This window comes from Salvelinus fontinalis, chromosome 35 (genome assembly GCF_029448725.1).
Source record: "Salvelinus fontinalis isolate EN_2023a chromosome 35, ASM2944872v1, whole genome shotgun sequence".
In the NCBI taxonomy this organism is placed as follows: domain Eukaryota; kingdom Metazoa; phylum Chordata; class Actinopteri; order Salmoniformes; family Salmonidae; genus Salvelinus; species Salvelinus fontinalis.
Genome location: NC_074699.1, coordinates 7225362 through 7242986, shown reverse-complemented (window position 1 = coordinate 7242986; position 17625 = coordinate 7225362). Strand labels below are relative to the sequence as shown.

The window sequence follows — 17625 nt, the reverse complement described above, 5'->3', positions numbered from 1 at the left end:
AGTAAAACTGCAAAAAATGTGGCAAAGAAATTAACTTTATGTCCTGAATTCAAAGCGTTATGTTTGTGGCAAATTCAACACAACACATCTATGAGTACCACTCTCATATGTTCAAGCATGGTGGTGGCTGCATCATGTTATGGGTATGCTTGTCATTGGCAAGGACTATGAAGTTTTTTGAGGATAAAAAGAAACGGAATAGAGCTAACCACAGGCAAAATCGTAGAGGAAAACCTGGATCTGTCTGCTTTCCAACAGACACTGGAGACAAATTCACCTTTTAGCAGGACAATAACCTAAAACACAAGGACAAATATACACTGGAGTGGCTTACCAAGACCACATTAAGGACCAAAAAATGTACAGCTGTGCCATACAGATTCCAAAATAGTTGAGAAGAGATTTTCGATGTACCGATTCAATAGCACATGGTTTATGAACTGATACACAAAACAACGGCGGATTCAAAACTTTGAGTTTTCCAATTTAAATTATTATACAATATGTTTGCTTCCACTAGAATGCTTTATATATGGGGGATACAAGAGATTCTGTGAAGAGACAGAATCATTAGATCATTTGCTTTGGTATTGTCTATACAGTGTATTCTGAAAGTATTCAGACCCCTTCACCTTTTCCACATTTTGTTATGTTGCAGCCTTATTCTAAAATAGTTTTTTCCCCCCTCAGCAATCTACACACAAACTCCATTCTTCTCTGCAGATCCTCTCAAGCTCTTTCGTGTTGGATGGGGAGCATCGCTGCACAGCTATTTTCAGGTCTCTCCAGAGATGTTCGATCGGGTCCGGCTCTGGCTGGGCCACTCAAGGACATTCAGAGACTTGTCCTGAAGCCACTCCTGCCTTGTCTTGGCTGTGTGCTTAGTGTTGTTGTCCTGTTGGAAGGTGAACATTCACCCCAGTTAGAGGTCCTGAACGCTCTGGAGCAGGTTTTTATCAAGGATCTCTCTGTACTTTGCTCTGTTCATCTTTCCCTTGATCCTGACTAGTCTCCCAGTCCCTGCCACTGAACAAAAATTCCCACAGCATGATGCTGTCACCACCAATTTTCACTGTAGGGATGGTATTGATCAGATGATGAGTGGTGCCTGCTTTCTTCCTGAAGTGGCTCTTTGCATTCAGACCAAAGAGTTCAATCTTGGTTTCATCAGACCAGAGAATCTTGTTCCACATGGTCAGAGTCCTTTAGGTTCCTTTTGGCAAACTCCAAGTGGGCTGTTATGTGCCTTTTAATGAGGAATGGTCACTGCCTGACCACTCTACCATAAAGGACTGATTGGTGGAGTGCTGCAGAGATGGTTGTCCTTCTGGAAGGTTCTCCCATCTCCACAGAGGATCTCAGGAGCTCTGTCAGAGTGATCATCGTGTTCTTGGTCACCTCCCAGACCACGGCCCTTCTCCCCCGATTGCTCAGTTTGGCCGGGCGGCCAGATCTAGGAAGACTCTTGGTGGTTACAAACTTTTTCCATTTAAGAATGATGGAGGCCACTGTGTTCTTGGGGACCTTCAATAATGCAGACATTTTTTTAGTACCTTTCCCCAAATCTGTGCCTCGGCATAATCCTTTCTCAGAGCTCTACGGACAATTCCTTCGACCTTCGATGGCTTGGTTCTTACTCTGACATACACTATCAACTTTGAGACCCTATGTAGACAGGTGTGTGCCTTTCCAAATCATCTCCAATCAAGTGAATTAAACCACAGGTGGGTTCCGATCAAGTTGTAGAAACATCTCAAGGAGGATCAATGGAAACAGGATGCACCTGAGCTCAATTTGAAGTCTCATAGCAAAGAGTCTGAATACTTATATAAATAAGGTATCTATGTTTTATTTTAAATACATCTGAAAAAATTCTGGAAACCTGTTTTCACTTTCTAATTATGGGGTATTGTGTGTAGATTAATGAGGAAACAATTATTCACTCTGGGGTCCAACTCATCCCAAACCATCTCAATTGGGTTAAGTTCGGGTGATTGTGGAGGCCAGGTCATCTGATGCAGCACTCCATCACTCTCCGTCTTGGTCAAATAAACCTTACATAGCCTGGAGGTGTGTTGGTTCATTGTTCTATTGAAAAACAAATGATAGTCCCACTACGCGCAAACCAGATGGGATGGCATATCGCTGCAGAATGCTGTGTTAGCAATGCTGGTTAAGTGTGCCTTGAATTCTAAATAAATCACAGACAGTGTCAACAGCAAAGCACCCCCACACCATCACACTTCCTCCTCCAGATGCGGAGATAATCCATTCACCTACTCTGCGTCTCACAAAGACACACCGGTTGGAACAAAAAAAATCGCACAATTGGACTCATCAGACCAAAGGACAGATTTTCACCGGTCTAATGTCCATTGCTCGTGTCTTGGCCCAAGCAAGTCTCTTCTTATTATTGGTGTCCTTTAGTAGTGGATTATTTGCAGCAATTTGACTATGAAGGCCTGGTTCACGCAGTCTCCTCTGGACAGTTGATGTTGAGATGTGTCTGTTACTTGAGCTCTGTGTAGCATTTATTTGGCTGCATTTCTGAGACTGGTAATTCTAATGAACTTGTCATCTGCAGCAGAGGTAACTCTGGGTATTCCTTTCCTTCCGCGGTTCTCATGAGAGCCAGTTTCATCATAGCGATTGATGGTTTTTGTGACTGCACATGAAGAAACTTCTTTAAAAAAAAGTTCTTAACATTTTCCTAATTGACTGACCTTCATGTCTTAACCTGTCTAGGATGAGGGTGCCGCTAGCGGCACTCCCCCCCCACCCCCACTGAAAAACCAGTGCCGCGAAATTAATTTTTTTATTTTTTTTTAAATATTTAACTTTCACACATTAAAGTCCAATACAGCTAATGAAAGACACAGATCTTGTGAATCCAGCCAACATGTCCGATTTTTAAAATGTTTTACAGGGAAGACACAATATGTAAAGATGTACATCTATTACCTAAAAACACATTAGCATAATCCACCATCTTTTATTTGTCCACCAACACCAGTAGCTATCACCAATTCGGCTAAACTAAGATATTTATAGCCCCTAACCAAGAAAAAAACTCATCAGATGACAGTCTGATAACATATTTATGGTATGGGATAGGTTTTGTTAGAAAAAAGTGCATATTTCAGGTAGATGGCATAGGTTACAATTGCACCCACCGTCACAAATGGAATAGAATAACTACATAGAGCAACGTGTTTACCTACTTACTAATCATCAAACATTTCGTAAAAATACACAGCATACACTAATCGAAAGACACAGATCCTGTGAATACAGACAATATTTCAGATTTTCTAAGTGTCTTACAGCGAAAACACAATAAATCGTTATATTAGCATAGCACATAGCACATAGCAGCCCAGCATTGATTCTAGCCAAAGTGAGCGATAACGTCAACATCGCCAAAATATATTAATTTTTTCACTAACCTTCTCAGAATTCTTCAGATGACACTCCTGTAACATCATATTACACAATCCATATAGAGTTTGATCGAAAATGTTTATATTTAGCCACCAAAATCATGGTTAGACAATGTGAAATGTAGCCCAGCTGGTGAGAAAATGTCCGTGCGCCATATTAGACAGTGATCTACTCTTATACATAAATACTCATAAACGTGACTAAAAAATATAGGGTGGACAGGGATTGATAGACAATTTAATTCTTAATACAATCGCGGAATTACATTTTTTAAACTATCCTTACTTTTCAATACAGTTTGCGCCAAGCGAAGCTACGTCAAAAAACATGGCGTCCTAAGCCACTAACATTTTTCGACAGAAACACGATTTATCATAATAAAAATGTCCTACTTTGAGCTGTTCTTCCATCAGTATCTTGGGCAAAGGATCCTTTCTTGGGTCTAATCGTGTTTTGGTGGAAAGCTGTCCTCTTGCCATGTGGAAATGCCAACTGCGTTCGGGATGAACTGGAAGCGTGCCCAGCAATTCACAGCGTTTCAGAAATAAATGTCCCAAAATCGCACTAAACGGATATAAATTGCTATAAAACGCTTTAAATTAACTACCTTATGATGTTTTTAACTCCCATAACGAGTAGAAACATGACCAGAGTAATATTACTCCCTCCACTAATGCTTGGAACAAGTGCGGGTCGATGTCCTCCAGGCGCATTACGCAGCAAGAAAAGACTTGCTAGCTACAGGGTTTTTTAATTTATAGTGCCTGTGAACGCGCAATCGACCCCATTCAAATCGTCATCACGTAAAGGCATCCAGGGGAAGACGTAAGCAGTGTCCGTATACTCATAGCAATACCAGTGCCCTTTTAACTGACTCCAGATCAGGGGCCAACATTTCTGAAATCTGACTCCATGTCAGGGAAATTGCTGTAGAATGGGTTCTGTTCCACTTAGAGACAAAATTTCAACTCCTATAGAAACTATAGACTGTTTTCTATCCAATAATAATAATAATATGCATATTGTACGATCAAGAATTTTGTGGGAAGCCGTTTCAAAAATTACACGATTAGCATAAATAGTGACAACAGCGCCCCCATCCTCACAGGTTAAAGAAATTATGGACTGTCATTTATCTTTGCTTGTTTGAGCTGTTCTTGCCATAATATGGACTTGGTCTTTTACCAAATAGGGCTATCTTCTGTACATCACCCCTACCTTGTCACAACACAACTGATTGGCTCAAACACATTAAGAAGGAAATAAATTCCACAAATTAACTTTTAACAAGTCACACCTGTTAATTGAAATGCATTCCAGGTGACTACCTTATGAAGCTGGTTGAGAGAATGCCAAGAGTGTGCAAAGCTGCCATCAAGGCAAAGGGTGGCAACTTTGAAGAATCTCAAATCTCAAATATATTTTGATATGTTTAACACTATTTTGGTTACTACATGATTCCATATGTGTTATATCATAGTTTTGATGTCTTCTATATTATTCTACAATGTAAAAAAAAAACTTGAATGAGTAGGTGCGTCCAAACTTTTGGCTGGAACTGTATATAGGTTCAGAACATTTGTGAAACACAACAGCACAGTTGAAAATATATGGCAAATATACTAAACAAAAATATAAATGCAACCATTTCAAAGATTTTACTGAGTTAAAAGCAAATCAATTAATTGGGCCCTAATCTATGGATTTCACATAACTCGGCAAGGGTGCAGACATGGGTGGGCCTTGGAGGGCATAGCCCCACCCACTTGGCAGTCAGGCCCAGCCAATCAGAATTAGTTTCCCCACAAAATGGTTTCATTGCAGACAGAAATATTCCTCAGCCCCCCCCCCTGGGTGTAACCCTGGGCTGGCAGGGTTACACGTTTATCAGCGGTTGTGAGATGGGTTGGATGTTCTGCCAAATTCTCAAAAATGACGTTGTAGGCAGCTCATGGTAGAGAAATTAACATTAAATTCTCTGGCAACAGTTCTGGTTGACATTCCTGCAGTAAGCATGCCAATAGACCTTTTGCACAACGTAGCAAGGCCCACTTCCGCTCAACTTCCTACCCGATACATAGCTTCCTGTCCGGATTGCGTCCTGTCAGCCTGATTGTAGCATGCTAGCCTCGAAGTCGCTCGTTTCATCATTAACTCAGTATATTAGTATAATCATATTTCTATCACATTTTTTTATCATTCTCGTGTAAAGAGTGTGCAAAGCTGTCATCAAGGCAAAGGGTGGCTACTCTGAAGAATCTCAAAAATAAAATATATTGTGATTTGTTTAACACGTTTTTGCTTACTTCATGATTCCATATGTGTTATTTAATCATTTTTGATGTTTTCACTATTATTCTACAATGTATAAAATAGTAAAAAATTAAGAAAAACCCTTGAATATGTTGGTGTTCTAAAACTTTTGACTGGTAGTGTATAGCTGGCTAAGGCATGCACAAATTGAGATAATTATCTTAAATATAATTTATAGGGCGAGAGGTGCTTAAGAAATGTAATGCACAATGAAAATGTTAAAATTGAATTACACAAACAGATATTATTCAGACCTCTCCTGCTAAATCATATACTTCCAAAGATAAGATCAAACCAGTCCGTATACAGAAAGGTATTGATGTTCCATATCTACAAAAGTTTTGGGCTTTTTGTAGAATACCTAGATACTTATGCTCATCTTTTGTTTGTTAGCTGTGTTAGTTAGCATAGTAGTGCTCCACATATCATGGCTTCTCATAGTTTTTTATTCTTGTTTGATCTAGAGTCTGAAGCTTATAAAGGGAAAGCCAAAGTAGCAGCTATAGCAAAATTTGGATCGCTCTTATTGCAATATCTGTCCCATTCAGTTCCTCACACATAATATAACTAAATGGGATGCGGTAAAAAGGCCATGCCAGCCCCTGCAAAGAAAGGTAATAGAAGTTACTCCCATTTTTCTTACTTAATGAGTTTATTTGATAACAATCCTAGCATCCTTGGTATTTCATTGTTTATTATGTAATGGTAGCATGTAATTCATGTCTACAGTATATACAGTACATTAGATGACCAATTCCCGGATGTCTGACTTTGGGAAACTTTTTTAATAGAAATTGTTAGTTGTACTTTATGTATGCCCTAACCTCCATTATAACTATTATCATTGTACTTAAACTTGTGTCTTTGATTAGAACGTGAGGCTCCCAACCAGAAGGCCAAACCAGTATCTCATAAGAAAGGTACTGATTCAATTCAAGGTTTTGTTTATCAGGGAAAACGTTCATTTAGCAGAAGACAGAATTACGTGTCTTTTCATTTATTTTGATTCAGTTGTGGTGAAATATGTATATTTGTGTAATTTGATTCAAAACCTGCTCTTAAAGAAAATACCAAACCAGCCCTTCTAAAGAAAGGCACTGACACGGTTTAATCTCTCTAGATTATTTTCAATACTCTATTATTTTAATTATAACTCATATAACTCATAAAAGGTTTATATTTATCAACTAATACTTGAAGCATCTAATCCAAGTGTGTCAAACATCCCAAAATTAGGAATTCAGGAGTATTTGATGGCAAGGCATGATATGAAGTGTGGCTCCCCGAACGTCAGTGAAGACGGCCTCAGTGCAAAATGGGGGGCACCCCTGATTTCACCTCTGATTTGACTGTGATAATAATGGACAGATTGGTTTGCTAATTGTACAGTGTGAGGGGACATCCATCATTTCCTGTACACTGACCAATCATTCTGATAGGTTTCTGTTTGTTTGTAACTCATTTCTTAATACTTGTTCAGAAGGCTTCCAAATCAGTCCCTGTAATAAAAGGTATTCATGTATTGTTTGGCAGCTGTAGAAATGACAGAATGTCGTTGCATAGCCAACTTGTTTGATCAATTCTAGATTGCCTTTTTGGAATAATTTCAGGGTAGTGCAATTTGAGTTGAAGTTTGTGCTTTAATACATTTTGCTCGCTATAAAGCCATGAATCACTGTGGTTTATTTTGCAGTTTTTGAAGTAAACCAATTAATTTTATTATGTGCTCTTTTTATAACCTCAGTTGTCTCTTTGCAATGACTGACAAACATGCTTTTGTATTGCCAATCATTTCCCTGTCTTATCTTAAGCAGAACCTGAATCTAAGGAAACTAAGGAAACCCCTGCCAGGAAAGGTATAGTAGCTACTGCATTGTCATTCACATTTCTTTCACTGTAAAATAACGGGTTTATACTGTAATCAATTATTGCTTTTATTAATACATAGTAAGGTTAATTTGATCTTGTTCACATTCTCAAGCTAATAGCTTAACCTCGTTCCCGGACCCACCTACCCCGGGTCCGGGAGCACCCCCCCCCCCCCCCCCCCCCCACACTGATTAGCATCGCTAGCATAGCGTCACAATTAAATAGTAGCATCTAAATATCATTAAATCACAAGTCCAAGACACCTAATGAAAGATACAGATCCTGTGAATAAAGCCACCATTTCAGATTTTTATAATGTTTTACAGGGAAGACACAATATGTAAATCTATTAGCTAAACACGTTAGCAAAAATCAACATTTTTCTTGTCCACCATTTTCTCTCAACACCAGTAGCTATCACCAATTCGGCTAAACTAAGATATTGATAGCCACTAACCAAGAAAAAAACTCATCAGATGACAGTCTGATAACATATTTATGGTATAGGATAGGTTTTGTTAGAAAAATGTGCATATTTCAGGTATAAATCATAGTTTGCCATTGCAGCCAGCATCACAAATCTCACCAAAGCTCCTAGAATTACTATAGACAGCAACGTGTATTACCAATTTACTCATCATAAAACATTTCTTAAAAATACACAGCACATAGCAATGGACAGACACAGATCTTGTGAATTCAGACAACATTTCAGATGTTCTAAGTGTTTTACGGCGAAAACACAATAAATCGTTATATTAGCATACCACATACGCAAACGTTACCCGAGCACTGATTCTAGCCAAAGAGAGCGATATCATATCATCGCCAAAATATATTAATTTTTTCACTAACCTTCTCAGAATCCTTCAGATGACACTCCTGTAACATCATATTACAACATACATATACAGTTTGTTCGAAAATGTGCATATTTAGCCATAAAAAAACGTGGTTATACAATGAAAATAGTAGCAAAACAAGCCTGGTAAAGTCAGTCGCCATCTTTGAGTGATCTAGTTTAATCAATAGCTAATCATATACTTGACTAAAAAATACAGGGTTGACAGGAATCGAAAGACAAATTAATTCTTAATGCAATCGCTGATTTACATTTTTTAAATTATCCTTACTTTTCAATACAGGTTGCGCCAAGCGAAGCTATAGCAAACAAGATGGCGACATAAACGTTTAACATTTATCGACAGAAACACGATTTATCATCATAAATTGTTCTTACTGTGAGCTGTTCTTCCATCAGAATCTTGGGCAAAGAATTCTTTCTTGGGTCTAATCTTCTTTTGGTCGAAAGATGTCCACTTGTCCGTCGAAATGCCCACTAACGTACGACCGGGAGCCCGAAATGTGCCCAGCGCGTCAAAGTGCACAACAAAGCAATGCCTCAAAATCGCACTAAACGGATATAAATTGCTATGAAACGGTTTAAATTAACTACCTTATGATGTTTTTAACTCCTATAACGAGTAGAAACATGACCGGAAAAATATAACTGGCTACACTAATGCTTGGAAAAAGAGCCGTTCGGTGTCCTCCGCACGCATGACGCATCTGGGAAAGAGTTCCTACCTACACGTGTTTTTGTTTTAGAGTGGCTGTGATTGGGTAATCGATACCATTCAAATCGTCATCACGTAAAGGCATCCAGGGGAAGACGTAAGCAGTGTCCGTATCCTCATAGCAAAAACAGTGACCTTAAAACTGACTCCAGATCAGGGGCCAAAATGTGTGAAATCTGACTCCATGTCAGGGAAATTGCTGTAGAATGAGTTCTGTTCCACTCAGAGACAAAATTCCAACGCCTATAGAAACTAGAGACTATTTTCTATCCAATAATAATAATAATATGCTTATTGTACGATCAAGAATTTTGTAGGAAGCCGTTTAGTCTCTAATGCAATTATGCTAATGAGAAAACAGCACCCCCTGTAGTCGCAAGAAGTTAATTGCAGTATACAGACTAAAATTAAATTAAAATAAGTATGTCTAGATTTAGGGAAATAAAAGGTGAATTGAATGATGCATCGTTGGTCACTGAGTGGAGAGAGCACTGTGGTAGCCGCTAGGGGAGTGTGTCAGTCAGACATGGACAAGTTGGGAGCGTCTAAACGTACTGTTTATTTCACCATCTCTGACGTTCTGCCCACCTTTCCGTATAGCAATCTCCAATAACTTTGTGCAGCACCCACTTGGGTGATGCTACTGCAGCTGACTGGCGCTGAAAGCTCACCACACTTTAGTTTTCGGAATATTTTCCGCTTTTACGAGACATCGCATAGATCTCTCTTTTCTCTCTTTAATAATAGTACATTTTATTTCACATTTATTTCAAAAGGGAGTCATACATATACATATAAACTTGCTATTGGACAAGCACCAAAATTACGATTCCACAATTTGAATGAGTTTTAGGTTTGAGTTTTAACTGTTTAAACTACTTTATTAATATTTGCTCTCTGTGTCCATCCAAGGGCTAGCCATGCTGCCCTGTTCTGAGCAAATTGCATTTTTTTAAGTCCTTTTTTGTGGCACCTGAACACACGACTGAACAGTAGTCAAGGTGCGACAAAACTTTGACCTGTAGGACCTGCCTTGTTAATAGTGTTGTTAAGAAGGCAGAGCATCACTTTATTATAGACAGACTTCTCCCCATCTTAGCTAATACTGCAAGAATATATTTTGACCATGTCAGTTTACAATCTAGTGTAACTCCAAGCAGTTTAGTCATCTCACCTTGCTCAATTTCCACACTATTTATTACAAGATATATTTGAGGTTTAGGGTTTAGTGAGTGTTTTGTCCTAAATACAATGCTTTTAGTTTTAGAAATATTTAGGGCTAACTTATTCCTTGCCACCCACTCTGAAACTAACTGCAGCTCTTTGTTGAGTGTTGCAGTCATTACAGTCACTGTAGTAGCTGACGTGTATAGTTTTGAGTTATCCGCATACATAGAATCTCTGGCTTTACTCAAAGTCGGTGGCATGTTCTTAGTAAAAATTGTAAAAAGAAAGGGGCCGAAACAGCTACCCTGTGGAATTCCTGATTCAAACTGGATTATATTTGATAGACTTCCATTAAAAAACACCCTCTGTGTTCTGTTAGACAGGTAAATCTTGTAGACATGCCCAAAAAGACTCACAGCTGTAATTTTTGCCAAAAGTGCTACTTTAAAGTATTGACTCAGGGTTGTGAAAACTTATGTAAATTATATACTATATTTCTGTATGACATTTTTTATAAATATGCAAAAAATTCTCAAAACATGTTTTCACTTTGTCATTATGGGGCATTATGTGTAGATCGGTGAGAAAAAAATATTTAATTCATTTTATATTCAGGCTGTAGCACGCACAACAAAATGTGGAATAAGTTAAGGGGTATGAATACTTTCTGAAGGCACTGTATGCCTCTCTTTTTATCCAATAAGAGCCTGATGCTCCAAAGGAGAAGACCAGACCTGTGAAAAAAGGTAGGTAATTCCAGTATTAACACATCAACAATGTTAATTATTATAATAATCCCACATTGACAGTGTCTAAATAACATCCTTACCTTTACTGAATGTTGTTTATGAACAGTCTGAAATGTCTGAAGATCGAGGAGTAGTCCTATTTCTTTAGATTGTGTTCTCTCCTGTCAATGCAGATACTCCCAAAGAAAAGGCTTCCAAATCAGTCCCTGTAATGAAAGGTATTCATGTATTGTTTGGCAGCTGTAGAAATGCTAGAATGTCGTTGCATAGCCAACTTGTTCGATCAATTCTAGACTGCCTTTTTAGAAATAATTTCAGGGTAGTGCAATTTGAGTTGAAGTTTGTGCTTTAATACATGTTGCTCGCTATAATGCCATGAATCACTGTTTGGTTTATTTTGCACTTTCTGATGTGAACCAATTCATTTTATTATGTGCTCTTTTTTTAACCTCAGTTGTCTCTTTGCAATGACTGACAAACATGCTTTTGTATTGCCAATCATTTCCCTGTCTTATCTTAAGCAGAACCTGAATCTAAGGAAACTAAGGAAACCCCTGCCAGGAAAGGTATAGTAGCTACTGCATTGTCATTCACATTTCTTTCACTGTAAAATAACGGGTTTATACTGTAATCAATTATTGCTTTTATTAATACATAGTAAGGTTAATTTGTTCTTGCTCACATTCTCAAGCTAATAGCTTAATTGCAGTATACAGACTAAAATTAAATTAAAATAAGTATGTCTAGATTTAGGGAAATAAAAGGTGAATTGAATGATGCATCGTTGGTCACTGAGTGGAGAGAGCACTGTGGTAGCCGCTAGGGGAGTGTGTCAGTCAGACATGGACAAGTTGGGAGCCTCTAAACGTACTGTTTATTTCACCATCTCTGACGTTCTGCCCACCTTTCCGTATAGCAATCTCCAATAACTTTGTGCAGCACCCACTTGGGTGATGCTACTGCAGCTGACTGGCGCTGAAAGCTCACCACACTTTAGTTTTCAAAATATTTTCCGCTTTTACGAGACATCGCATGGATCTCTCTTTTCTCTCTTTAATAATAGTACATTTTATTTCACATTTATTTCAAAAGGGAGTCATACATAGACATATAAACTTGCTATTGGACAAGCACCAAAATTACGATTCCACAATTTGAATGAGTTTTAGGTTTGAGTTTTAACTGTTTTAAACTAATAATAAACCCTATACAACCCAGTTAAAGGGTACCGTAACTTAATGTAAAGTGTTCCGTTTCTATTTGAAAGAAGTGATTTATACAGGTTTTTCAACAGTTCAATCAGCATTTTGAATCTTTGAACTTAACACAACATATATAGTTGGGATCAAAGTGATATTTAAAGAACAGAAGATTGATATAGTTTTGTGTGGCCTGATCGAATTACATTTTTCTCCTCCGTTACACCTCTTAATCCGGATTGTAGTGTTAATTCAAGTGCAGTTTGCCGTTTATTTCTGTTTGTCTGAAACCCAGTCTGAATCTACCAAATGATAGCTACCCTGTTGCTTTTCAATAGCACATAAAAATGGCGCCGACAGAGAGGGCTGCCTCGCTTCTAGTCCTTTGGAAACTTTGCAGTATTTTATTTTTTATGTATTATTTCTTACGTTGTTAGCCCAGAAAATCTTAAGTGTTATTACTGTGGTGGCATTGTTCTGCTTTACCCTATGAGGAGAGTTACAAACTACACACCAGTCAGTGTTATACTTAAACTACATCTTTAATAAGCTTTAAGCTTTAGCCTTTGACTTTCAACAATTCACTATCTATAATGAACCATTGAGAGTGACTACAGAAAAATACAGAGATCTTTTATAGCCAAGATACACCCCTCTCAACTTACATGACGAACCACAGATCTTAGGAACTCTTCACAAAGGGACTTTTACTTGAGAAAGGAGTATCCCTTAGCCAGATAGCATTCGCTATAAATTATCGCTCAGTTTGGTCTCTAAAACATATCTTGAAGAATCACCTTTGGCAGCAATTACAGCTGTGAGTCTTTCGTGGTATTTTGTATTTGTATTTATTATGGATCCCCATTAGCTGCTGCCATAATGTTCCATAAGGTGTTTTATTAATCTGTTTTTTAAATCAAATTTGACTTCTTCCATGAGTTACTTGATGTGGAGTAGAGTTCCATGTAGTCATAGCTCTATTTAGTACTGTGCGCCTTCCATAGTTTGTTCTGGACTTGGGGACTGTGAAGAGACCTCTTGTGGCATGTCTTGTGGGGTATGCATGGGTGTTCGAGCTGTGAGCCAGTAGTTCAAACAGACAGCGTGGTGCATTTAACATGTCAATACCTCTCATAAACACAAGCAGTGACGAAGTCAATCTCTTCCCCACTTTCAGCCAGGAGAGACTGACATGCATATTATTAATATTTGCTCTCTGTGTCCATCCAAGGGCTAGCCATGCTGCCCTGTTCTGAGCAAATTGCAATTTTCGAAGTCGTTTTTTGTGGCACCTGACCACACGACTGAACAGTAGTCAAGGTGCGACAAAACTATGACCCGTAGGACCTGCCTTGTTGATAGTGTTGTTAAGAAGACAGAGCATCACTTTATTATAGACAGACTTCTCCCTATCTTAGCTAATACTGCATCAATATGTTTTGAACATGTCAGTTTACAATCTATTGTTACTCCAAGCAGTTTAATCATCTCAACTTGCTCAATTTCCACATTATTTATAACAAGATATATTTGAGGTTTAGGGTTTAGTGAGTGTTTTGTTCTAAATACAATGCTTTTAGTTTTAGAAATATTTAGGGCTAACTTATTCCTTGCCACCCACTCTGAAACTAACTGCAGCTCTTTGTTGAGTGTTGCAGTCATTACAGTCACTGTAGTAGCTGACGTGTATAGTTTTGAGTTATCTGCATACATAGAATCTCTGGCTTTACTCAAAGTCAGTGGCAAATTCTTAGTAAAAATTTAAAAAAGGGGCCGAAACAGCTACCCTGTGGAATTCCTGATTCAAACTGGATTATATTTGATAGACTTCCATTAAAGAACACCCTCTGTGTTCTGTTAGACAGGTAAATCTTGTAGACATGCCAAAAAAGACTCACAGCTGTAATTTTTGCCAAAAGTGCTTCTTTAAAGTATTGACTCAGGGTTTTGAAAACTTATGTAAATGATATACTATATTTCTGTATGACATTTTTTATAAATATGCAAAAAATTCTCAAAACATGTTTTCACTTTGTCATTATGGGGTATTATGTGTAGATGGTTGAGAAAAAAATATTTCATTCATGTTATATTCAGGCTGTAGCACACACAACAAAATGTGGAATAAGTTAAGGGGTATGAATATTTTCTGAAGGCACTGTATGCCTCTCTTTTTATCCAATAAGAGCCTGATGCTCCAAAGGAGAAGACCAGACCTGTGAAAAAAGGTAGGTAATTCCAGTATTAACACATCAACAATGTTAATTATTATAATAATCCCACATTTGTAAAGGCAGTCAATGTTGTTCTCCTCCTCAAACGAGGAGGAGCATGGATAGGACCAAGATGCGGATTGAGGGAAATAAGCCATCTTTTAATGAAAACAGCAAACAAGACACTACAAAACTACAAAACAACAAACGTGACTAACCTTCAACCGTCCATGTGTGGACACAGGAACAAACACCCACAAAACCCCAGTGAAACCCTGGCTGCCTTAGTATGACTCTCAATTAGAGACAAACGATACACACCTGTCTCTAATTGAGAATCATACCAGGCCGAACACAAAAACCAACCTAGAAATACAAAACATAGACTACCCACCCAACACTCACGCCCTGACCAATAAAGACATACAAAACAAGAGAAAACAGGTCAGGAACGTGACAGAACCCCCCCCTTAAGGTGCGAACTCCGGGCGCACCAGCACAAAATCTAGGGGAGGGTCTGGGTGGGCGTCTGTCCACGGTGGTGGCTCAGGCTGAGGGCGAGGTCCCCACCCCACCATAATCAATCCCCGCTTCTTTATCCCCCTCCCAATGACCACCCTCCCACTAACACCACCTAAATGAAGGGGCAGCACCGGGATAAGGGGCAGCACCGGGATAAGGGGCAGCACCGGGATAAGGGGCAGCACCGGGATAAGGGGCAGGTCCTGGCTGAGGGACTCCGGCAGGTCCTGGCTGAGGGACTCCGGCAGGTCCTGGCTGAGGGACTCCGGCAGGTCCTGGCTGAGGGACTCCGGCAGGTCCTGGCTGAGGGACTCCGGCAGGTCCTGGCTGAGGGACTCCGGCAGGTCCTGGCTGAGGGACTCCGGCAGGTCCTGGCTGAGGGACTCCGGCAGGTCCGGGCGGAGGGACTCCGGCAGGTCCGGGCGGAGGGACTCCGGCAGGTCCGGGCGGAGGGACTCCGGCAGGTCCGGGCGGAGGGACTCCGGCAGGTCCGGGCGGAGGGACTCCGGCAGGTCCGGGCGGAGGGACTCCGGCAGGTCCGGGCGTAGGGACTCCGGCAGGTCCGGGCGTAGGGACTCCGGCAGGTCCGGGCGTAGGGACTCCGGCAGGTCCGGGCGTAGGGACTCCGGCAGGTCCGGGCTGAGGGACTCCGGCAGGTCCGGGCTGAGGGACTCCGGCAGGTCCGGGCTGAGGGACTCCGGCAGGTCCGGGCTGAGGGACTCCGGCAGGTCCGGGCTGAGGGACTCCGGCAGGTCCGGGCTGAGGGACTCCGGCAGGTCCGGGCTGAGGGACTCCGGCAGGTCCGGGCTGAGGGACTCCGGCAGGTCCGGGCTGAGGGACTCCGGCAGGTCCGGGCTGAGGGACTCCGGCAGGTCCGGGCTGAGGGACTCCGGCAGGTCCGGGCTGAGGGACTCCGGCAGGTCCTGGCTGAGGGACTCCGGCAGGTCCTGGCTGAGGGACTCCGGCAGGTCCTGGCTGAGGGACTCCGGCAGGTCCTGGCTGAGGGACTCCGGCAGGTCCTGGCTGAGGGACTCCGGCAGGTCCTGGCTGGACGGCTCCGGCAGGTCCTGGCTGGACGGCTCCGGCAGGTCCTGGCTGGACGGCTCCGGCAGGTCCTGGCTGGACGGCTCCGGCAGGTCCTGGCTGGACGGCTCCGGCAGGTCATGGCAGGACGGCTCCGGCAGGTCATGGCAGGACGGCTCCGGCTGGTCATGGCAGAACGGCTCCGGCTGGTCATGGCAGGACGGCTCTGGCTGGTCATGGCAGGACGGCTCTGGCTGGTCATGGCAGGACGGCTCTGGCTGGTCATGGCAGGACGGCTCTGGCTGACTGAGACGCACTATAGGCCTGGTGCGTGGTACCGGAACTGGAGGTACCGGGCTGAGGGCACGCACCTCAGGGCGAGTGCGGGGAACAGGAACTGGGCACACTGGACTCTCGTGGCGCACTCTAGGCCTGGTGCGTGGTACCGGAACTGGAGGTACCGGGCTGGAGACACGCACCATAGGGAGAGTGCGTGGAAGAGGAACAGGGCTCTGGAGATGCACTGGAAGCCTGGTGCGTGGTGTAGGCACTGGTGGTACTGAGCTGGGGTGGGAAGGTGGCGCCGGATATACCGGACCGTGAAGGAGGACACGTGCTCTTGAGCACCGAGCCTCCCCAACCCTACCAGGTTGAATGGTCCCCGCAGCCCTGCCAGTGCGGCGAGGTGGAATAGCCCGCACTGGCCTATGCAGGCGAACCGGGGACACCACCTGTAAGGCTGGTGCCATGTACGCTGGCCCGAGGAGACGTACTGGAGACCAGATACGTTGGGCCGGCTTCATGGCACTCGGCTCGATGCCCAACCTAGCCCTCCCAGTGCGGCAAGGTGGAATAGCCCGCACTGGGCTAAGCACGCGTACTGGGGACACCGTGCGCTTTACCGCATAACACGGTGTCTGACCAGTACGACGCCCTCTTACTCCACGGCAAGCCCGGGGAGTTGGCTCAGGTATCCAACCCGGCTTCGCCACACTCCCCTTTAGCCCCCCCCCCCAAGAAATTTTTGGGTGAGCCTCTCGGGCTTCCAGCCTCTCATACGTGCTGCCTCCTCATACCAGCGCTCCTGGGCTGTGGCTGCCTTCCTCTCCTCCCGAGAGCGGCGATTCTCTCCAACCCTTCCCCAGGGTCCCTTTCCGTCCATGATCTCCCAAGACCATTCCTCCTGTGTCCAGTGCCTTAGTTCCTTTTCTCTCTCCTCAATCCGCTTGGTCCTGTTATGGTGGGTGTTTCTGTAAAGGTAGTCAATGTTGTTCTCCCCCTTAGACGAGGAGGAGCATGGATAGGACCAAGATGCGGATTGAGGGAAATAAGCCATCTTTTAATGACAACAGCAAACAAGACACTACAAAACTACAAAACAACAAATGTGACTAACCTTCAACCGTCCTGTGAGGACACAGGAACAAACACCCACAAAACCCCAGTGAAACCCTGGCTGCCTTAGTATGACTCTCAATTAGAGACAAACGATACACACCTGTCTCTAATTGAGAATCACACCAGGCCGAACACAAAACCCAACCTAGAAATA

At 42.1% G+C, this 17625-nt stretch overlaps 1 protein-coding gene across 1 annotated transcript in view; it reads left to right on the top strand.

The window, feature by feature from the left end:
* si:ch211-266g18.10 (neurofilament heavy polypeptide) overlaps positions 1-17625 on the top strand; it is a 53354-nt gene that overhangs the window by 20289 nt on the left and 15440 nt on the right. Inside the window, exons 24-29 of the mRNA XM_055898865.1 lie at positions 6627-6674; positions 7566-7610; positions 11072-11113; positions 11290-11334; positions 11638-11682; positions 14502-14543. Coding sequence (XP_055754840.1) covers positions 6627-6674; positions 7566-7610; positions 11072-11113; positions 11290-11334; positions 11638-11682; positions 14502-14543 — 267 coding nt within the window. The remainder of the gene's footprint in view (positions 1-6626; positions 6675-7565; positions 7611-11071; positions 11114-11289; positions 11335-11637; positions 11683-14501; positions 14544-17625) is intronic.